This window comes from Balaenoptera ricei, chromosome 4, assembly GCF_028023285.1.
Source record: "Balaenoptera ricei isolate mBalRic1 chromosome 4, mBalRic1.hap2, whole genome shotgun sequence".
NCBI classification, from domain to species: domain Eukaryota; kingdom Metazoa; phylum Chordata; class Mammalia; order Artiodactyla; family Balaenopteridae; genus Balaenoptera; species Balaenoptera ricei.
The window spans coordinates 89,303,194-89,319,215 of NC_082642.1; the positions used below are offsets into that span (position 1 = coordinate 89,303,194).

At 37.2% G+C, this 16,022-nt stretch overlaps 1 protein-coding gene across 1 annotated transcript; it reads right to left on the reverse strand.

The window, feature by feature from the left end:
• Nucleotides 1-1,695: 1,695 nt before the first annotated feature.
• Nucleotides 1,696-15,937, reverse strand: FBXO45 (F-box protein 45). Its single transcript, XM_059920853.1, has 3 exons — nucleotides 15,444-15,937; nucleotides 9,429-9,785; nucleotides 1,696-4,939 (listed from the first exon to the last, which is right to left on the reverse strand). Exons 1-3 carry the CDS (start codon nucleotides 15,756-15,758, stop codon nucleotides 4,754-4,756), a joined length of 858 nt encoding a protein of 285 aa, XP_059776836.1. The 5' UTR covers nucleotides 15,759-15,937; the 3' UTR covers nucleotides 1,696-4,753.
• Nucleotides 15,938-16,022: the final 85 nt, after the last annotated feature.

The window sequence follows — 16,022 nt, forward strand, 5'->3', positions numbered from 1 at the left end:
GTCAACAGAGTGACCTAAGGAAAACTCTCTAAATGATTCTTACTTCTTGAGTCACTCATTCATCATGAAATCCTACACACAGAAGCGGAACAATGACAATCTTAAATCTTGAGAGGCTACTTCTTTCAACAAACCATATTCTGAAAAGTAAAGAACATGTTGCTCTCAACAGTATTTTAATGAATACATTAAATGAAAAGCAAATGGCTTGGGGGAGGATTCAAAAAAGAAATTAGGACGACAGACTGGTAAAGCTGTCCCTGGTATCTCTTCCCACTAAACAAAAAGATACAGAAATTTTACACCTACTTTATTTTCCTTTAGAAAATTAAAACTCTTTGTATAAATTTTAACATATTTATACATCAAGCAACTTTCAGCAACATGATCAACTGATTCTTTTAAGCTTTTGGATCACAGGAGCCATTTGTTCAGCCATGCCTGCTTCTTATAACTCTTGGCAAACAACTGCATTATCAAACAACTGTTAGCTGGGGGTGGAGGCGATAGCGAAACAAGATCCTAGTGAATTACTATTCCCTGGCCATGGTCCATTCTAAACATGGGAAATGTGGATTCCATTATTAAAAGGCATGGAATTTATAGGTAAATTCCATCAACACATTTGGCTACTAAGGTATTACCATTTTTCTTTCTGACCAACATACAAAAAAATTCCTTGTTTTAAATGTAAGCAATCACAGGTGATTAATGTTTGTTTTAACTTTTTATTAAGAAACTAAAGCAAAAAAGAATTTCAAAAAATTAATATACAGAATTCTAATTTTAATTCTAAACAAATAAGAAATCTATACCAAGAACTAAGTATCAGAGTTTACCAATATTTAAGAATAAAGGGGAATGGCTAAAATGCATTCACAGTCACTATTTCTTCCTTACAAGCCTCAGATTTGCTTCACTCGGACAGGATACAAAAAGAATTTTTCTCATCTATCTTTTGTTACTATCGTCTGTAAATTCAGAGCTTTTTTTCTTCCTACATTGGGTTTGATAACATGAGCATAAAGATGAGTCCATCAGAGATTCTTTCTTAAGATGTTTAGGGGAGCTAAGACATAAACAAATAATAAATATAAATAAATTTATACAAGGTATAAAGTAATACAGCATGAGCTAAGTATAGATAAATATAAAGACAAGGAAATTTCAAGGAAGGAGAGATTACATTCAGCTAGAGAAACTGAGGAATGCTTTATTAAAATAGCATTTGGGTTAGGTATGAACTGTTCCTTTCAGGAAGGCTTTAAAGTGGTGGTCCTGATTTCTAGAATGTAATCTCAATACCCATCTTTTAATTTCAAGTTTCTATCTTATCAAACCGTTCATTTTTTTAGACGATCAAAAATATAAATATTACAGTCTATATAAACAGCAGTTTGGAGACATAAATGAAAAGTTAATTGTAATACCTACTATGTGGGTTAGGGCTCTGTTCTTTTCAAAACTCTCTCTCCCAGGTCAAATCATATCTAAAAGACAGAAGACGCCTAATCACGGAACTGTGACTTGAAGTATTCAACTGAGCAACACCTACTTGCTTTAGGTGCCTTATCAAATCTATATCCAAACTTACAGGAATAAGAATGAAGCAGATGAAATAAATGGTTCAATATTCAAAAGTCAGACAATGAAAAAATAACGGCAACTAAGAAATGACATATATTAACCACAGAATTCTTTGTATGAAAAGTTTTAATGAATTGTGAGCCATTGACCATTACAGACTTTAAACCTTAATATTTCTTCTTTCCTGTGTAAAACCAGATAATTAAACCAGCCTATCTCAAGTATGACAGAAGACCATAGAATGAATAAGAGTAATAGTAATGTTTTCTTACCCATCTGCACGCTTTGCTAAAGTTAAGAACCAAAGAGAGTGCTCCTGGTTTCCCAAGTCAACAGAGCAAATTCAATTACACATCTCTTCCTGATCAGAGTTTCAGCTGAAATACAACAAATATAACTTTGCCTTTCAATAGCACTTTTTATCAATAGCACAAGTACTTTCCCATTATTTTCTTCTTTACCCCCAATATCTTTATGAGGTAGTGAAGGGAGGGAGCAAGGATTTTTTTTTTTTTTTTTTTTTTTTTTTGCAGATAAGAAAACTTAAGGTGAATTTAGATCAGTGGTTCTCAACCTTGGCAACACATTGAAATCACCTAAGAAGTTTTAAAAATCCTTATGATCATGTCATAGCCCAGACCGACATCAGAATCTTAGGGTATGGGACCCAAGCATCAATATTTTTCAAAATGCCTGTGACTCCAAACTATAGCCAAGGTTGAGAACCACTGGTTTAGATGATTTATATTCAGTATTCAGAGGCAACTGGCTTCTACCTAAGTGCTCTCTCAGCACCAATGAAAAAGAGATTCCATTTCCTCAAACATTGTAACAGTTTGTCTTATTATTCTGTACAACTACTATTGGTCTCCAGTAACAAATTAATTTACCAGGTTATAAATGAAGGCTCTTCATTCCCCTGATGCTCATGCTAAATATGAACCTCCATTTTATAAAATTTGCAAATTGGATATTAAGGAATTTAAGTCTTTGAGACAAGAATGGCTTGTTATTAAATATTTAGGCAATTATTTGATTCTAGGTTCAATATGCAATAACCATGTGTTTCTGTTTTCCATTCAGCACCTTCAAAGCTTTGTTACAAATGAATGTTCACTAATGAGACAAAACAGAAGATATAAACAAAACTCTGAGCAAAAGCTCTTGGAATCGACCATATCACAATCTGAAAAAGAAACAAGTGCTTGAAAGACCTTACAGCTTTCTAACTAGTTCGATCTTTATCCTGAACCAGATCTCTTCTTTAATTAAATTTTAAACTTTGCCAAATTGAGTTGTTCCACACCAAGAAAAATCAATTTCTGTAGCAGCTATGTTCTCTAATACATTTAACATATAATTTCACTCTGTAGTATTAAATATGGTTTCTAGGAGGTTTCTTCCTTGATGTGGGTATCAAAAAGGATCTTTAACAGATTACACCTTTAAGCAACACACCAAATATACAACAAATACTTGTAAACCTTTCAGGTGGCAAAAATGAAATCTTTGTCCATGACTGAAATCCCTTGTTTCACAGGAGTACTGATAATATTAACTCGCAAGGAGCAACCCAAGAACCCCAGCCAGATGCTTGCTGTCCCTAATTTTATCAGATTCAAAACAAAATATGCATACAGCAAAACCTAAAAAATACAAAGATTCCACTTGCCTTAGTCAATTCTTATCACAAAGATGTATCTGAAACCATACAATTTATACTTTCATACAGAAAGATGTTTGTTTCTTTTCTAACAAAAGAAAATCTCAGCTCATGTACATTGAATTATTAATTTGAAAGAGTATTAGTGAAATCAGATTTCTTAGTCAAAAATTCTGAATAGGAATTAACGTTAAACTCTTCTACAATAAAACCTTCAAAATATCACCAACCTGAAGTTTCCAGCATAAGGTGTTTTATTTCAAGTCCCATGGGGGCAATTATTTATAATGAGATAAAGAACATTCTTAAGCTGGGTTCAGGTTGGCACTGTTTCAGATGGATGAGTAAACATTTTCTTGACAACCCCAATGAAGAGTTTGAGGCTTAGATTGTTGCATGATGTAAACAATATGAAATTAAAAAATTATAATATCTACAGCATTATAAAGTTACAAAATAAAAGGACCATTGATCAATTATTTTCTTAAGGTCTGTGACTAACAGCTTTCATATTTGAGGCCTATAAGAACAAATGGCAATGTTCTCTGTTCTTATGAGACACTTTCTTGGAAGGTCAAAAAATAAAACCAGATTCCATAAGATGCACATTATTATTATTATTGATATATGAATGATTAGAAATAGATTTGCCTTCCCTCAATCTTAGCCTGGAGATTTGAAGGATCTGTTTAATAATTTTGATGGTTAAAAAAATAAATCAGACTGTAATAGGCATGGAAACTGTAAGCCAAATATAATACAAAATGAGCCAATACAACACATCTCCTCTTAAAATTTTCTTCTTTGTAGTTACCAAACTGTCCCTAAATGTTACTCTAATTTTGTACCATGTAGTGGTTTTTAAGAAATTGAGCTAGAACAAAGCAACTCCTTTGTCCTGTTTTGTTTTTTTTTTACAGTTTTTTTTTTTTACACACATATTGTATATACAACTTTTAAAATAGCTGCACAATTTTATATCTCACCGTTAGAGAAGTGCAGTCCAGGCAGACCATGCTTCTCAATATATTAAAAATATTAAATAAAATCCAACCAGTTTCATACTTTTCTAATAGTCAAGCTGGCTGGAAAAAAGGGTCTGGAGAAAAAACAGGCAGTTGTAAAACAGGATCAGTCTTTCTTCACAAACACACTACTTAAAACTCTTGCTAGTTCCTTATCTTATCCCTTTTACACCATCTCTAAGATCTCACCTTAAAAGTTGGAAATATCACATCACTAACTTAGAGACAAAATCTGTTGAAACATGCATATGTCAACTGCCCACTCAACCAACTGCAACCCTGAGGATTTTTCTGGCCCAGTAGAAAAGAGGAAACACTAAGATAATCTCTGCTGTAGAGTTGCTTCTCCAGTTAACAATATCATGTGTTTTTTCAGGATGTTTCTTGGGCATGCATGTATGACACTGTCACTTCACGATTCTACTTTCCACAAGCAGGTATCTCCTCCACTCTGTCTTTCATCCCAAGAAAGCCACTGTCATCCATCCAAAGGTTTTCCAAGGTAAACCAAAGTCACTTCTGTGTTACCATATACAGCAGAAACTGCTGGATATAAGCAGACCTTTGGAAGTCCTCTAAAGGCAACCCCCAGGAATTCATATCCACGTTCAAAAGCTAAAGTCTTATCTTCCATGTCCAAGATGACTCGAATTCTTTCTCCTATCTGCAAACAGACATCAAAAAAAGAAGGTAAGAAGAAAACCCATCAAAGGCACAGCTAGATGTAATCAAGTTGAAAATATTATTAAGACTATGTATCTCCACTACCAAATGTAAAATAGCTAGCTAGTGGGAAGCAACCACGTAGCACAGGGAGATCAGCTCTGTGCTTTGTGACCACCTAGAGGGGTGGGATAGGGAGGGCGGGAGGGAGGGAGATGCAAGAGGGAAGAGATATGGGAACATATGTATATGTATAACTGATTCACTTTGTTATAAAGCAGAAACTAACACACCATTGTAAAGCAATTATGCTTCAATAAAGATGTTTAAAAAAAACAAAAAACAAAAAAAAACTTAAGACTTGTGTGGGATTTATATTTAATACTGAAAATTTAAATATTCTTCCTGAACAGTCCCCAGATTTTATTTATTCTTTTTAAAGACTTTTCTTAAGAAGGTTACCACTAAAATCTATAACTTGGCATATTTTACCAAAAAAGGCTACCTAAATTTTCTCAAATTACTATAGTACATACATACAATGGAATGTTATTCAACCTTAAAAAGAAATGAAATTTTAATATGTGCTATGACATGAATGGACCTTGAAAACATTATGTTAAGAGAAATAAGCCAGACACAAAAATACAAATATTATATGATTCCACTTGTATCAAGCACCTGGAATATTCAAATTCATATAGATAGAAAATTGAATAGAGGTTACCAGAGGCTTGGGGGAGGAAGAAATGTGGCGTTATCGTTCAGTGGGCACAGAGTTTATGCTGGGGATGATGAAAAAGTTTTGGGTATATATAGTGATGATGGTTACATAACATTGTGAATGCATTTAATGCCACTGAATTATACACTTACAAATAGTTAAAAGAATAAAGATTGCTGTGTATATTTTACCACAATAAAAAAAATTACTATAATAAAACACTTCCACAACCTTTAAAATTTACAAAGCAGTTCTACATACAATGTGGAACTTACATAATCATGAATAGCCAAATCTGACTATAGGTTCTAAAGATGCAGAATAGGCTTATTAAACAATCACTTTGTGGTCCACTACTCTGAAACACCCATTTGTTATAAAAATAGCAGTACTGATTGTTAAACTAAACTGGAAGCACAATTACCCAGTTCTTTTCCCATTTGGAAAAGTAAACAAAGAAAGAGCATGTTTATCCTTATAATTTGCATGTATTAAAGGCTGTTGCATCTATATACTTGGAGGCAGAAAGTCCTAACATTTGCAATCAAAAATCATAATTTAATACTTCCCAATTATGATATCCCCTGCTGCTATCATTACTTTCCCTCATTGTATTTCCTATCACAAATAACTACCAACATCTACTTTTTCTCTCCCTCTGCCCAACTCACAGATTAACCCCATTTTATGGACCTAAGAACCTCCAAATCACCATCATCACTACTGTTACAAACAAAACACGAACAACAGCAAAAATCAGAAATAAAAGCTAATATTCTGATGAGTATTGTTGAGTGATTTTATATTATCTCATTTAATTCTCATATTAATCCTAGGAGTTATCCCTATTTTACAGAAGATGAAAATAAGAAAATAGAACCACTCCAAGTGAAATTTGCAAGTTTGCTTTACCTTTGAGCATACAACATACATACACATAGCACAGACAGCAGAAAGTCAGTCTTACAGTTTTAGGTGTCAGAGGACAATATTTGGAGACAGCAGAGCAACTGGAAACTTAGAGGAACTCCGCAAGCAAAAAACCACAAAGAGGATGAGCTCCAAAATCTGAAAATAAACTCTGCCCAAATCCTCATGTGATGACTGTATTACACAAACACAGGGGAAACCCCCAGGGAACCAGGCAGAAAAAGTAGCAGCTAGAGGCCAAAAAAACTGAACAAAGACACAAGCTGCTGTATAGTTTCAGTGCAGGCAAGTTAACTGCCTACTAGAACAAGAAAACCTACAGTTTTCAGAAGAACAAAGCAGCTTCTAAAGAAACAAAACATTCCAGAGTTACTACTATATATTATCTACCATGTCCAGTTTTCAATTAAAAAATGACTGGATACGAAAAGAAACAGGAAAGTGTAACTCATACTCATGGAGAAAAAAGTAGTCAGTAGAAACAGACTCCAAGTGGGCCTTAGATGCTGGATTTGGCAAAGACTTAAAGTAGTTATTATAAAATATACCCAAAGAATTAAAGAAAAATATAGTATTAATAAATGAACAAATAGAGATCTCAGTAGAGAAATGGAAACTATAAAAATGAAAATTTTAGAACTGAGGGGCACAATAACCAAAATTCACTAGCCTGGCTCAATAGCAGAGTTCAAATGACAAGAAGAAAAAAATCTATGAACTTGAAGATAGAACAACTGAAAGTAACGAATCCAAAAAACAGAGAGAAAAAAGAACACAGCTTCAGAGGCACAGAGACAAGGATGATATCAAGCAGTCCAACAATTACATTAACTATAAATGGACTAACTACTCAAATCAAGAGACTGGGTTAGATAAAAAGCAAGGTCCAATTACATGTTGTGTGGGGGACCCACTTTAAATACAAAGACAGACTAAAAGTAAAAGGATGAGGGAAAAGAGGTACTTTGCAATAGTAAGCATAAGAAAGTTGGATTGGCTTTATTGATATCAGACAAAATAGATGTAAAGACAAGGAATATTACTAGAGTCAAAGAAGGTCATTTCATAATGATAAAAGAGTTAACCAGGTAGGTAGACATAACAATTTTAAATGTATATGCATCTAATAACAGTTCCAAAACCCAGGAAGCAAAAACTGACAAAACTGGAAGAAGAGATAGATAAATCTGCAACTATAGTTGGAGATTTTAATACTCCTTAGTAAACGAAAGAACAGGTAGAAAGAAAATACAGAAAGCAGATAGAAGACTTAAACACTACCAACCAATTTGACCTAGTTGTCCTTAAAAGATTATTCCATCCAACAGAATGTATATTCAAGCATACAAGACATTTATCAAGGTAAACCATATGCTGGGAATAAAACATGCTGCAATAAATTTAAAGGGACTGAAATCATACAGAGTATGTTCTCTGAAAAACAAAGAATAAAGGACTTCCACTACAAAATCACAAGGCTAGTCATAGGTCTTTATCTTCAATGATGATTAAGTCCAATTCTCCTTAGGGCATTTGCAGAGCCTGAAAGGACAGTAAGGAAAGGATTCTATGAAAGAAAACCCTTCCAGGCTTTTATACGTCAGGAAATGGGATATATTTTAGTTCTTCTACTTTATTATGCCTGACTTGAGGTCATTACTGAGGCTAGAGCTTTCAAACCACATGTTCCTCTGAAATGTACAATCTATAATTCCTTAAAATTTCCAATTTCTTATCAGATTATTATTTTTTAAACTCTGCTGAATCTATGGTAATCATATAGCTTTTACAAATAGGAACTATAATTATGACGCTAGAATCAAGTGAGTATGGCTTAAGGCTAAGAATTTTTAGGGACTTTGCTAGTGGTCCAGTGGTTAAGAATCTGCCTTCCGATGCAGGGGACCCAGGTTCGATCCCTGGTCAGGGAACTAAGATCTCACATGCCGTAGGGCCACAAAGCCCGCACACCATGATGAAAACCCCGCGTGCCGCAACTAAGACCGGACGCAGCCAAATAAATAAATAAATAAATAAATTTTTTTAAAAAAAGAATTTTTAAATGTAGTAGTTTGAGACTTCCCTGGCAGACCAGTGGTAAGACTCCATGCTTCCACTGCAGGGGGCACAGGTTCAATCCCTGATCAGAGACCTAAGATCCCACATGCCGCACGGGGCGGCCAAATAAATAAATAAATAAATAAATATGCAGTAGTTTGCCTGAACTCACCTATGTTTATGGAAATTGCTGACACCTCCAGACGCTTTAAATACAATCCAGATTAATAAGTAGCAGAGGGTAAGTATGTATGCACATGCACACAGGTGCATTTGTGGGGGTGAGGGGGTGAGGTATCCAGAAAAAGTAGATTTGGATGTGCATGATATAAGAAAGATTCCAATCCAAAGCACAAGTTGGCAAACTATGGCCCCTGGGCCAAATCCGGCTTGCAGTCTATAAATAAGGTTTTACTGGAATACAGCTACGCTCATCATTTACATAATCCATGGTTGCTTTCGTGCTATAACAACATAGTTGAACAGTTGTGAGAGACAGTATGGACAACAAAGCCTAAAATATTTACTATCTGGCCCTGTATAGAAAAAGTTTGCCAACCTGATTTAGAGTAAAGACAGATTGCTCAGATTGAATATGTATTAGGAAACAAATATTGAGATACTAAAGATTATTGTCAGAGTAGCCAAAAAAGGCCAGTTACACTATTTATTTAAAAGTTACCAAAAAGACAAATAATGCTGCTATATAAAATTTTGTAAATTTAAAACAAATTAAGCCATGACTTAACAAAGGCTCAGAAGATACTCAGTTCCTCACCTGATATTTTGGTGCATTGTTGCATTGTGGAAAACTGCCATTGACTTCTCCATTATGTAGTAGATTATTGTCCACTAGATTCCAGCCCCAGCTCTGGTCATCACTGCCCAGCAATGCCACATAACCTTGGCACTGCATGGGGGCTCGTTTTGTGGCAATTCCGATCACTGCCACAGTGCCCAGAGGGCCCTCCCACCACACTTCCCATGCATGGCGGCCCTCACTGAAACCAATCTTGGTCCTTGCACCATCAGTGCTCTGAGCGATGGGGTTTCGATGTAAAGTAAACCCATTCTTCTTAATGTAGACATTCCTGGAGCAGTCGTTAGTGCTGAAAGCATGTTGGAAAGCACGTATCTGAAAAGATGAAAAGCAGACAAAAGAAATTGAAATTTAATTTTTCTTAAACATTAAAAAGTACCCAAACTTTAGGCTACATGTTTTTAAACAATAAAGTTACATATTTTAAGTAATACAATAAGTATTTCTCAAAAATGGCTCATGTTTCAGCAGGGGATCCTAACATAATAAATTATGCAACATTAAAAATAAAACTGCCAGCTGTTTCATTATTGACTAAAATTCTAAACCACAGTATAATTTCTCCAAATAGACTTCTTAACACATCAAAAGATATACACAAGAATCCTTATATTGTAGAGATAGTACTGAAATGTTTATGGGTGACATATCTGGGAATTGCTTTGAAATATCCAGGAATGGAATGGGAGAGTGGGCAGGGTAGACATGAAACTAGACTGCCCATGAATTAATCATTGGTAAGCTTGGTGATGGGTATAGGGAGGTTATTTTCTATACTCTTGTTTATATTCGATATTTTTACATTAAAAAGTTAAGATATGCAGTTTTCGTGTTGGCAATGCTGCCACCAAAAAGAACCGTATTTTAAGTAAAATGGAGAACTTAGTCATATCAGCTCTAGAGTTTATGAAAAATTTTAATAACCACAAACTATCTTAGATACTCAGCCTCCTTGCTAGGTATTACTCATACACTGAGACATCACCACTCTCATTTTACCAAATCAAATAATCCCCTAGATAGCATAAATTCAATCACTAAAATTTATGAAGAGATAGTCATTAACAGCAGCTACCACTGACAGGACAGGATAGTTGACCTTCAGTAATCACCAGTTTTTTAAGCTTCCAAAATAAAGACAATATGAAAATTGTTACTCTGTACAAATAATAACATTCTCTCATGTTTTAATAATTTATAGGTTTTGGTTTGTACGTTTTTTAGAACATCCCTTCTTTATTCAAACTACCCAAAAGCAGCTGAAGGCTGGGACCTATTGCTTTAGTTAACCTGAGAAATCAACTCCAGAATCACAGAATTTCAGCATTAGGAAAGACGTTAAAGTTCACCTACTTCAACTCAGGGATGGGGACACAGGCGTAAAGTCAACAGGTAGTTAGCACAAGAGCCCCAAAGAGAAGTCAAGCATCCAGTCCCCTCATCTAGTTCTTATTTACCATTAGCAAGTACTTCACTGTTCAACTGTTGTACTCCAGAGCACAGATTAAAACAAAAACAAAAAACCTCCTTGGTTCAGGTATCCCATATTTTCATAAACGGGATGTAAACCTGAAGTATACCTAAATTTTTTCCGATCTGTTCTTATTATAACACACTTTTAAGCATCTAAAAGTGCTGTACACACCTCAACCATTTGATTCTAGTAAAACATATCTTGAAAAAAAATCTAATCTAACCGAAATTGATCAAACTTCTATAGGAAATACAGAGGACAGAAAGCATGTTAAGCAACACCATGGGAATGAAATCAGCAAAATCCAGACTGAGGGAACCTCTCTACAGGGTAAACAACCTGGTTTCTTCAACAAATAAACTGCAGGGGTAAGAGGTGAGAGAGATGGAGGGTGTATCTGTAGACTAAAATAGCCTTAAGAGACATATCAACTGTTTGTCATGGGAACTTTATATAGATCTTGCTTAAATAAACTGAAAATTAAAGATATAACATTTGACATTTATGAGACAATTGGAAATTTGAACACCAAACTTCTTATATTAAGGAATTATCATTAATTTCTTTATACTTTAGATGTAATAATGGTATTGTGATTAAGTGTCCTTATCTTTTAGAGATAGATAATGTGAAAAATCAGATAAAATGGAAAAAAAATACACAAATAAATAAAAACAATCTATAGTTCTTGCTACACAGTCTCATGCATAACCTGGATTTTCCATCATAGCAAACAGCTTTAAGACCTAGTTTAGGATGTAAGTCTGAAATTTAGACAATTATAGCTAGATGCCAAGCATAACTGGAATAACTGATGTTACTTGGTAATATGTAAAACATGAACTTTTAAAAAGACAAATCCTAATTAGATTGACAACTCCAAATACTTTCCAGTTTTATGCTATCCCAAGCCTGTTCTCATCATTTTCTCAGTTACCCAGGCTCCCTGGAAATCCTATTTGACCCTTTCTTCTTCCTCATCCCACCTCACCCAGTCAGCTGTCCACCTATGTGGACTTGTCTTCTTGCAATTCCTCTCCCAGCCATCCCCTTCTCTGCTCTATACACTTGCTCTGGTCTTAAGTACCTCTGGTATAGGCACCAACCCCTGCCTTCCTGAATTCACCTTATGGACTGGTTTTTCTAAAGCACAGCTCTTACTTCATCCCTCCTTTGTTCAAATTTCTGTGTTTTCCAGCTGCAAGACAAAGTCCAAACTACAGACTGAAGGCTGTATGTCAAGGACCTCCTATATCTAGTTTCAGCTTACCTTTACAATCATATTTCCTATCACAATTCAATCTAACTAAACTATTTTATATCTTTAGCCTTTCCTCTAAGCTACAAATTGTAACAGATGCCTATCTGAAAACTCTTGGGATGTCTTAAAAACACTGTAAACTCTGTGCTACCAAAACTGAACTCATTGTTATTCTTCCAAAATCTAGCCCAGGTAATCCCTATATCATGTAAGCCAGATACCTAGGAGTCATCCTGAGCACCTCCCTCTTCCTCACCCCTATTTCAAATCTATTGTCAAGTCCTGTAGATTTTATTTCCTAAATTTATTCTAAATTTCTCCCCATCTCTTTTACTACATACTTCCTAATACTCATATTTCTAAGGTCCGCCTCCAACCTGTTCTCCATTCTTAAGTTTGAATAACCTCTAAAAAATGGAAAAATATCACATCACCAATCCCCACACTCCTAACCCCCTTTTGCTTACAATTTAAAATGGCTTCGTTTTGTTTGGCGCCAGTCCACCTCTTCCATCTTTCTCAAACCTGCCTCACTTTTGCTCTCTATGCTCCAGCCACATTGATTATTTTCTGTCCGTCATACTCATTAGGTTCCCTCCTGGAAGGCTCTTCTCTCTCTCTGGCCTATTTATCCTTATCATTCAGGTCTCAGTTCATGCATTATTTCCTCAGAGAAAGCCTTCCCTGACCTCCCTACTTAGTTCAAATTCTCCATTACTGACATTCAGAGCATCATGTATCCATCCTTCGTAGGACTCACCACAAATGCAATTTTACAACTGTGTGACTATTTGATTAATACCCACTTCCCCCCACTAGACTGTAAATGCCATATGGCAAGGCATCCACAAGAGTCTGTATTTGTTTTTATTCGCCACTGCATCTGCAAAACTGAGCACAGTGCCTAGATTCATATTTTTTTAAATAAAAATATATGCTGTACAAACCCTCTGCTTCCCATTGCCTTGCTTTTATTCAGGACACTTCCCCTTAGTAAAATGTTCACATTCTCCCCATCTTTAAAACTCAGCTCAAATACAATCTCAACCTCAAACCTTCTACAATCATCCACTCAACTTGTAAATCTCTTTCAGTAAACTTCTAGTATATATATATTTTTATATCTCTAACAGTTAGCAACAATTTCTACCATTCCTATCTAATAACCACTAGTTATTTCTATACATTTTTTTCTCCTCTACTAGACTGAGGACTTCCTTACTAGGCTATATGACTCCTTCTGAATTAATCTTTTATCTTCAAGATATTCAAGAAAAGTCCTGCAACATCTGAATGTACATGTGATTAGTACAGGTCTATAATACCTACAGTACTAGTAGTACAAAGGCACACAAAGTATTAAAAACTTATGAGGGCTTCCCTGGTGGCGCAGTGGTTGAGAATCTGCCTGCCAATGCAGAGGATACGGGTTCGAGCCCGGGTCTGGGAAGATCCCACATGCCGCGGAGCAACTAGGCCTGTGAGCCATAACTACTGAGCCTGCGCGTCTGGAGCCTGTGCTCCGCAACAAGAGAGGCCGCGATAGTGAGAGGCCCGCGCACCGCGATGAAGAGTGGCCCCCGCTCGCCGCAGCTAGAGGAAGCCCTCGCACAGAAACGAAGACCCAACACAGCCCCCCCAAAAATAATAAATAAATAAATAAATAAATAATAATTTAAAAAAAAAAAAAAAAAAACTTATGAAACCTAAAATATCTCTGGAAGGATACAGAAGAAATAGGTAACATAGGTTGCCTCCAACCTGGATGGCGGTGGTGTAAGGACAAAAGGAAGACATTTTGCTTTACATCACTTTGCTTCTTTTGAATCATGTATTCTTCACATGAATACATTATCTATTACATATTATTATATGAATCTTGAATCGTGAACATGACTATTACAGACCAATTACAAAAATGTCTTAATTTAAAATAAGTAAAAACAATAAACTTTATGGAAAAGTAAAAACTAAATAAGACTCATGAAATCTACACGTTTATCAGGCACAGTAAGACAAAACTGCAATCTTCTGCACTCTACTATATGAATTACAACTAGTATCCATTGAGAATCTGCCATGTACAAATACTGTCCTCGCAAATTAACATTATTTCATTTAATAGAAAAACAACTTGACAGTTGACATATTAAAAAGCGATATTCCTTATTAAACTAAAACCTGTTTTATTACAGAAGAATACATTTTACATCTATTTCACATGGAAAAAAAATTTACTCCTTATTCTGGCCCCACTGGCAGTCTAGCATTAAAAAGGTATGTTTTCCCTTTTTAGTTGTTAATGTATTTTTATGTTTACCATATTCTAGGTCAGACTTTATCCTGTCTCATATATGCTCTTGGTGACTGCTATTCTGAGTAGCTGTTTCCATCCAAACTGAACCCAAGTTTAAGGCCTTTTATTTATATTGCTTGAAGAATCCTCTCAGTCCTACCATTATCTCCTACTTGACATTTTCACTTGCATATGAAGGCAAGACTAATCATAAGAATCTGGCAGGGGAAAAAAGGCAGCAAAAATGGAATCAGCATGTTAGATGACAAATAGAACATAAGGGACACAACATCAAGGTGGAACTACGAAAAAGTTGGCAAGGAAGTAGCTAATAATAGTGGGACATGGCAGTATTATGACTGTTAAGTGGTGCCGATGGGAGGATGTTCTATTAAAGCCTCTATCTTGAAAGTCAGCAGGATGCCTTGGACCACACTCATTTATAAGCCTGTAATATAGTGGAGGGAATTAAAGAGTGCTTGGGCAAAAATAAAGAAAATATGGTTATAAATCAGAGCTTGGAAAAGGTGCGGTGAAAGCACAGATCTGAGAAACTAAGCCGATGTTAAGGCAGCCGAGGTGATTTAATAAAGGGCAGGGAGAAAAATAGGATGAGAGTATTGAAACCTACAACAATGAGGTGGTCTGTTTTTAAGGGTAAAGACTGTGGAAAGTAGAATGAGTGACGGAAACCAGGGATGGGAAACCACCTGGCCCTTCAAAAAGTGTATCGCGGAAGTAGGGTGGGTTAAGGAGCAGAACTTCAACCCAAAGAGAAGAGGATCTTCATGGCGCGGGGAGGTAAGGTAAGGTATTGACTGGAGCGGTGGAAAGGCGGGATGGTGAGGCGAGGCTTCCGACTCAGAAGCTTAGCTGAGAAGCACTGAGAGTGGCCCGGACAAGCGGGACTGGGGGCAGCGGCGGGGCGCGGGGCTCCCTCACCTTGGCCTTGTAGCTGGGCAGGTTGCAGAGGATGTCCGTGCGCAGAGCCTCCTCTGCCAAGCTGCGGGCGCACAGGCTCCGCCACACCTCGCTGTTCTCATCGCCGTGCAGGCAGCGGTACCAGTGCTTGCACACCAGGGCGCAGTTCCGCAGCTCGGACAGCTCCAGGTAGGAGAACACCAACTCCAGCACCCGGCTGGGCAGCCGGCCCCCGGCCCCCGCGGCCCCGGAGCCGGCGCCGCCGCCCGCGCCGCCGCCACCGCTACAGCCAGCGCCTCCCGAGGCTGCCCCAGCCCCCGGGGCCGGCGCCGCCATCACCTCACCAGCCGGCCCGAGGGCCGCCGCCGCCGCCGCCGCTTCCCCCCGTCTCTGCTCCGGAGGCCAAGCCTCGCCTTGAGACCGGAGCAGTTACTCACCGCCCCTTTCACAGACTACCGCCCGGCCCCTCCACCACGCCCGCCCCTGCCCGGGGGCGTCCGCCACGCGCCCCGCCTCACTGAGGGCAGACGCACCGGCCGCACGGGCGTCCCCCGCCCCTCCCCCGCGGCTCAGCGCGGGCGCCGGAACGGCCCGACTCGC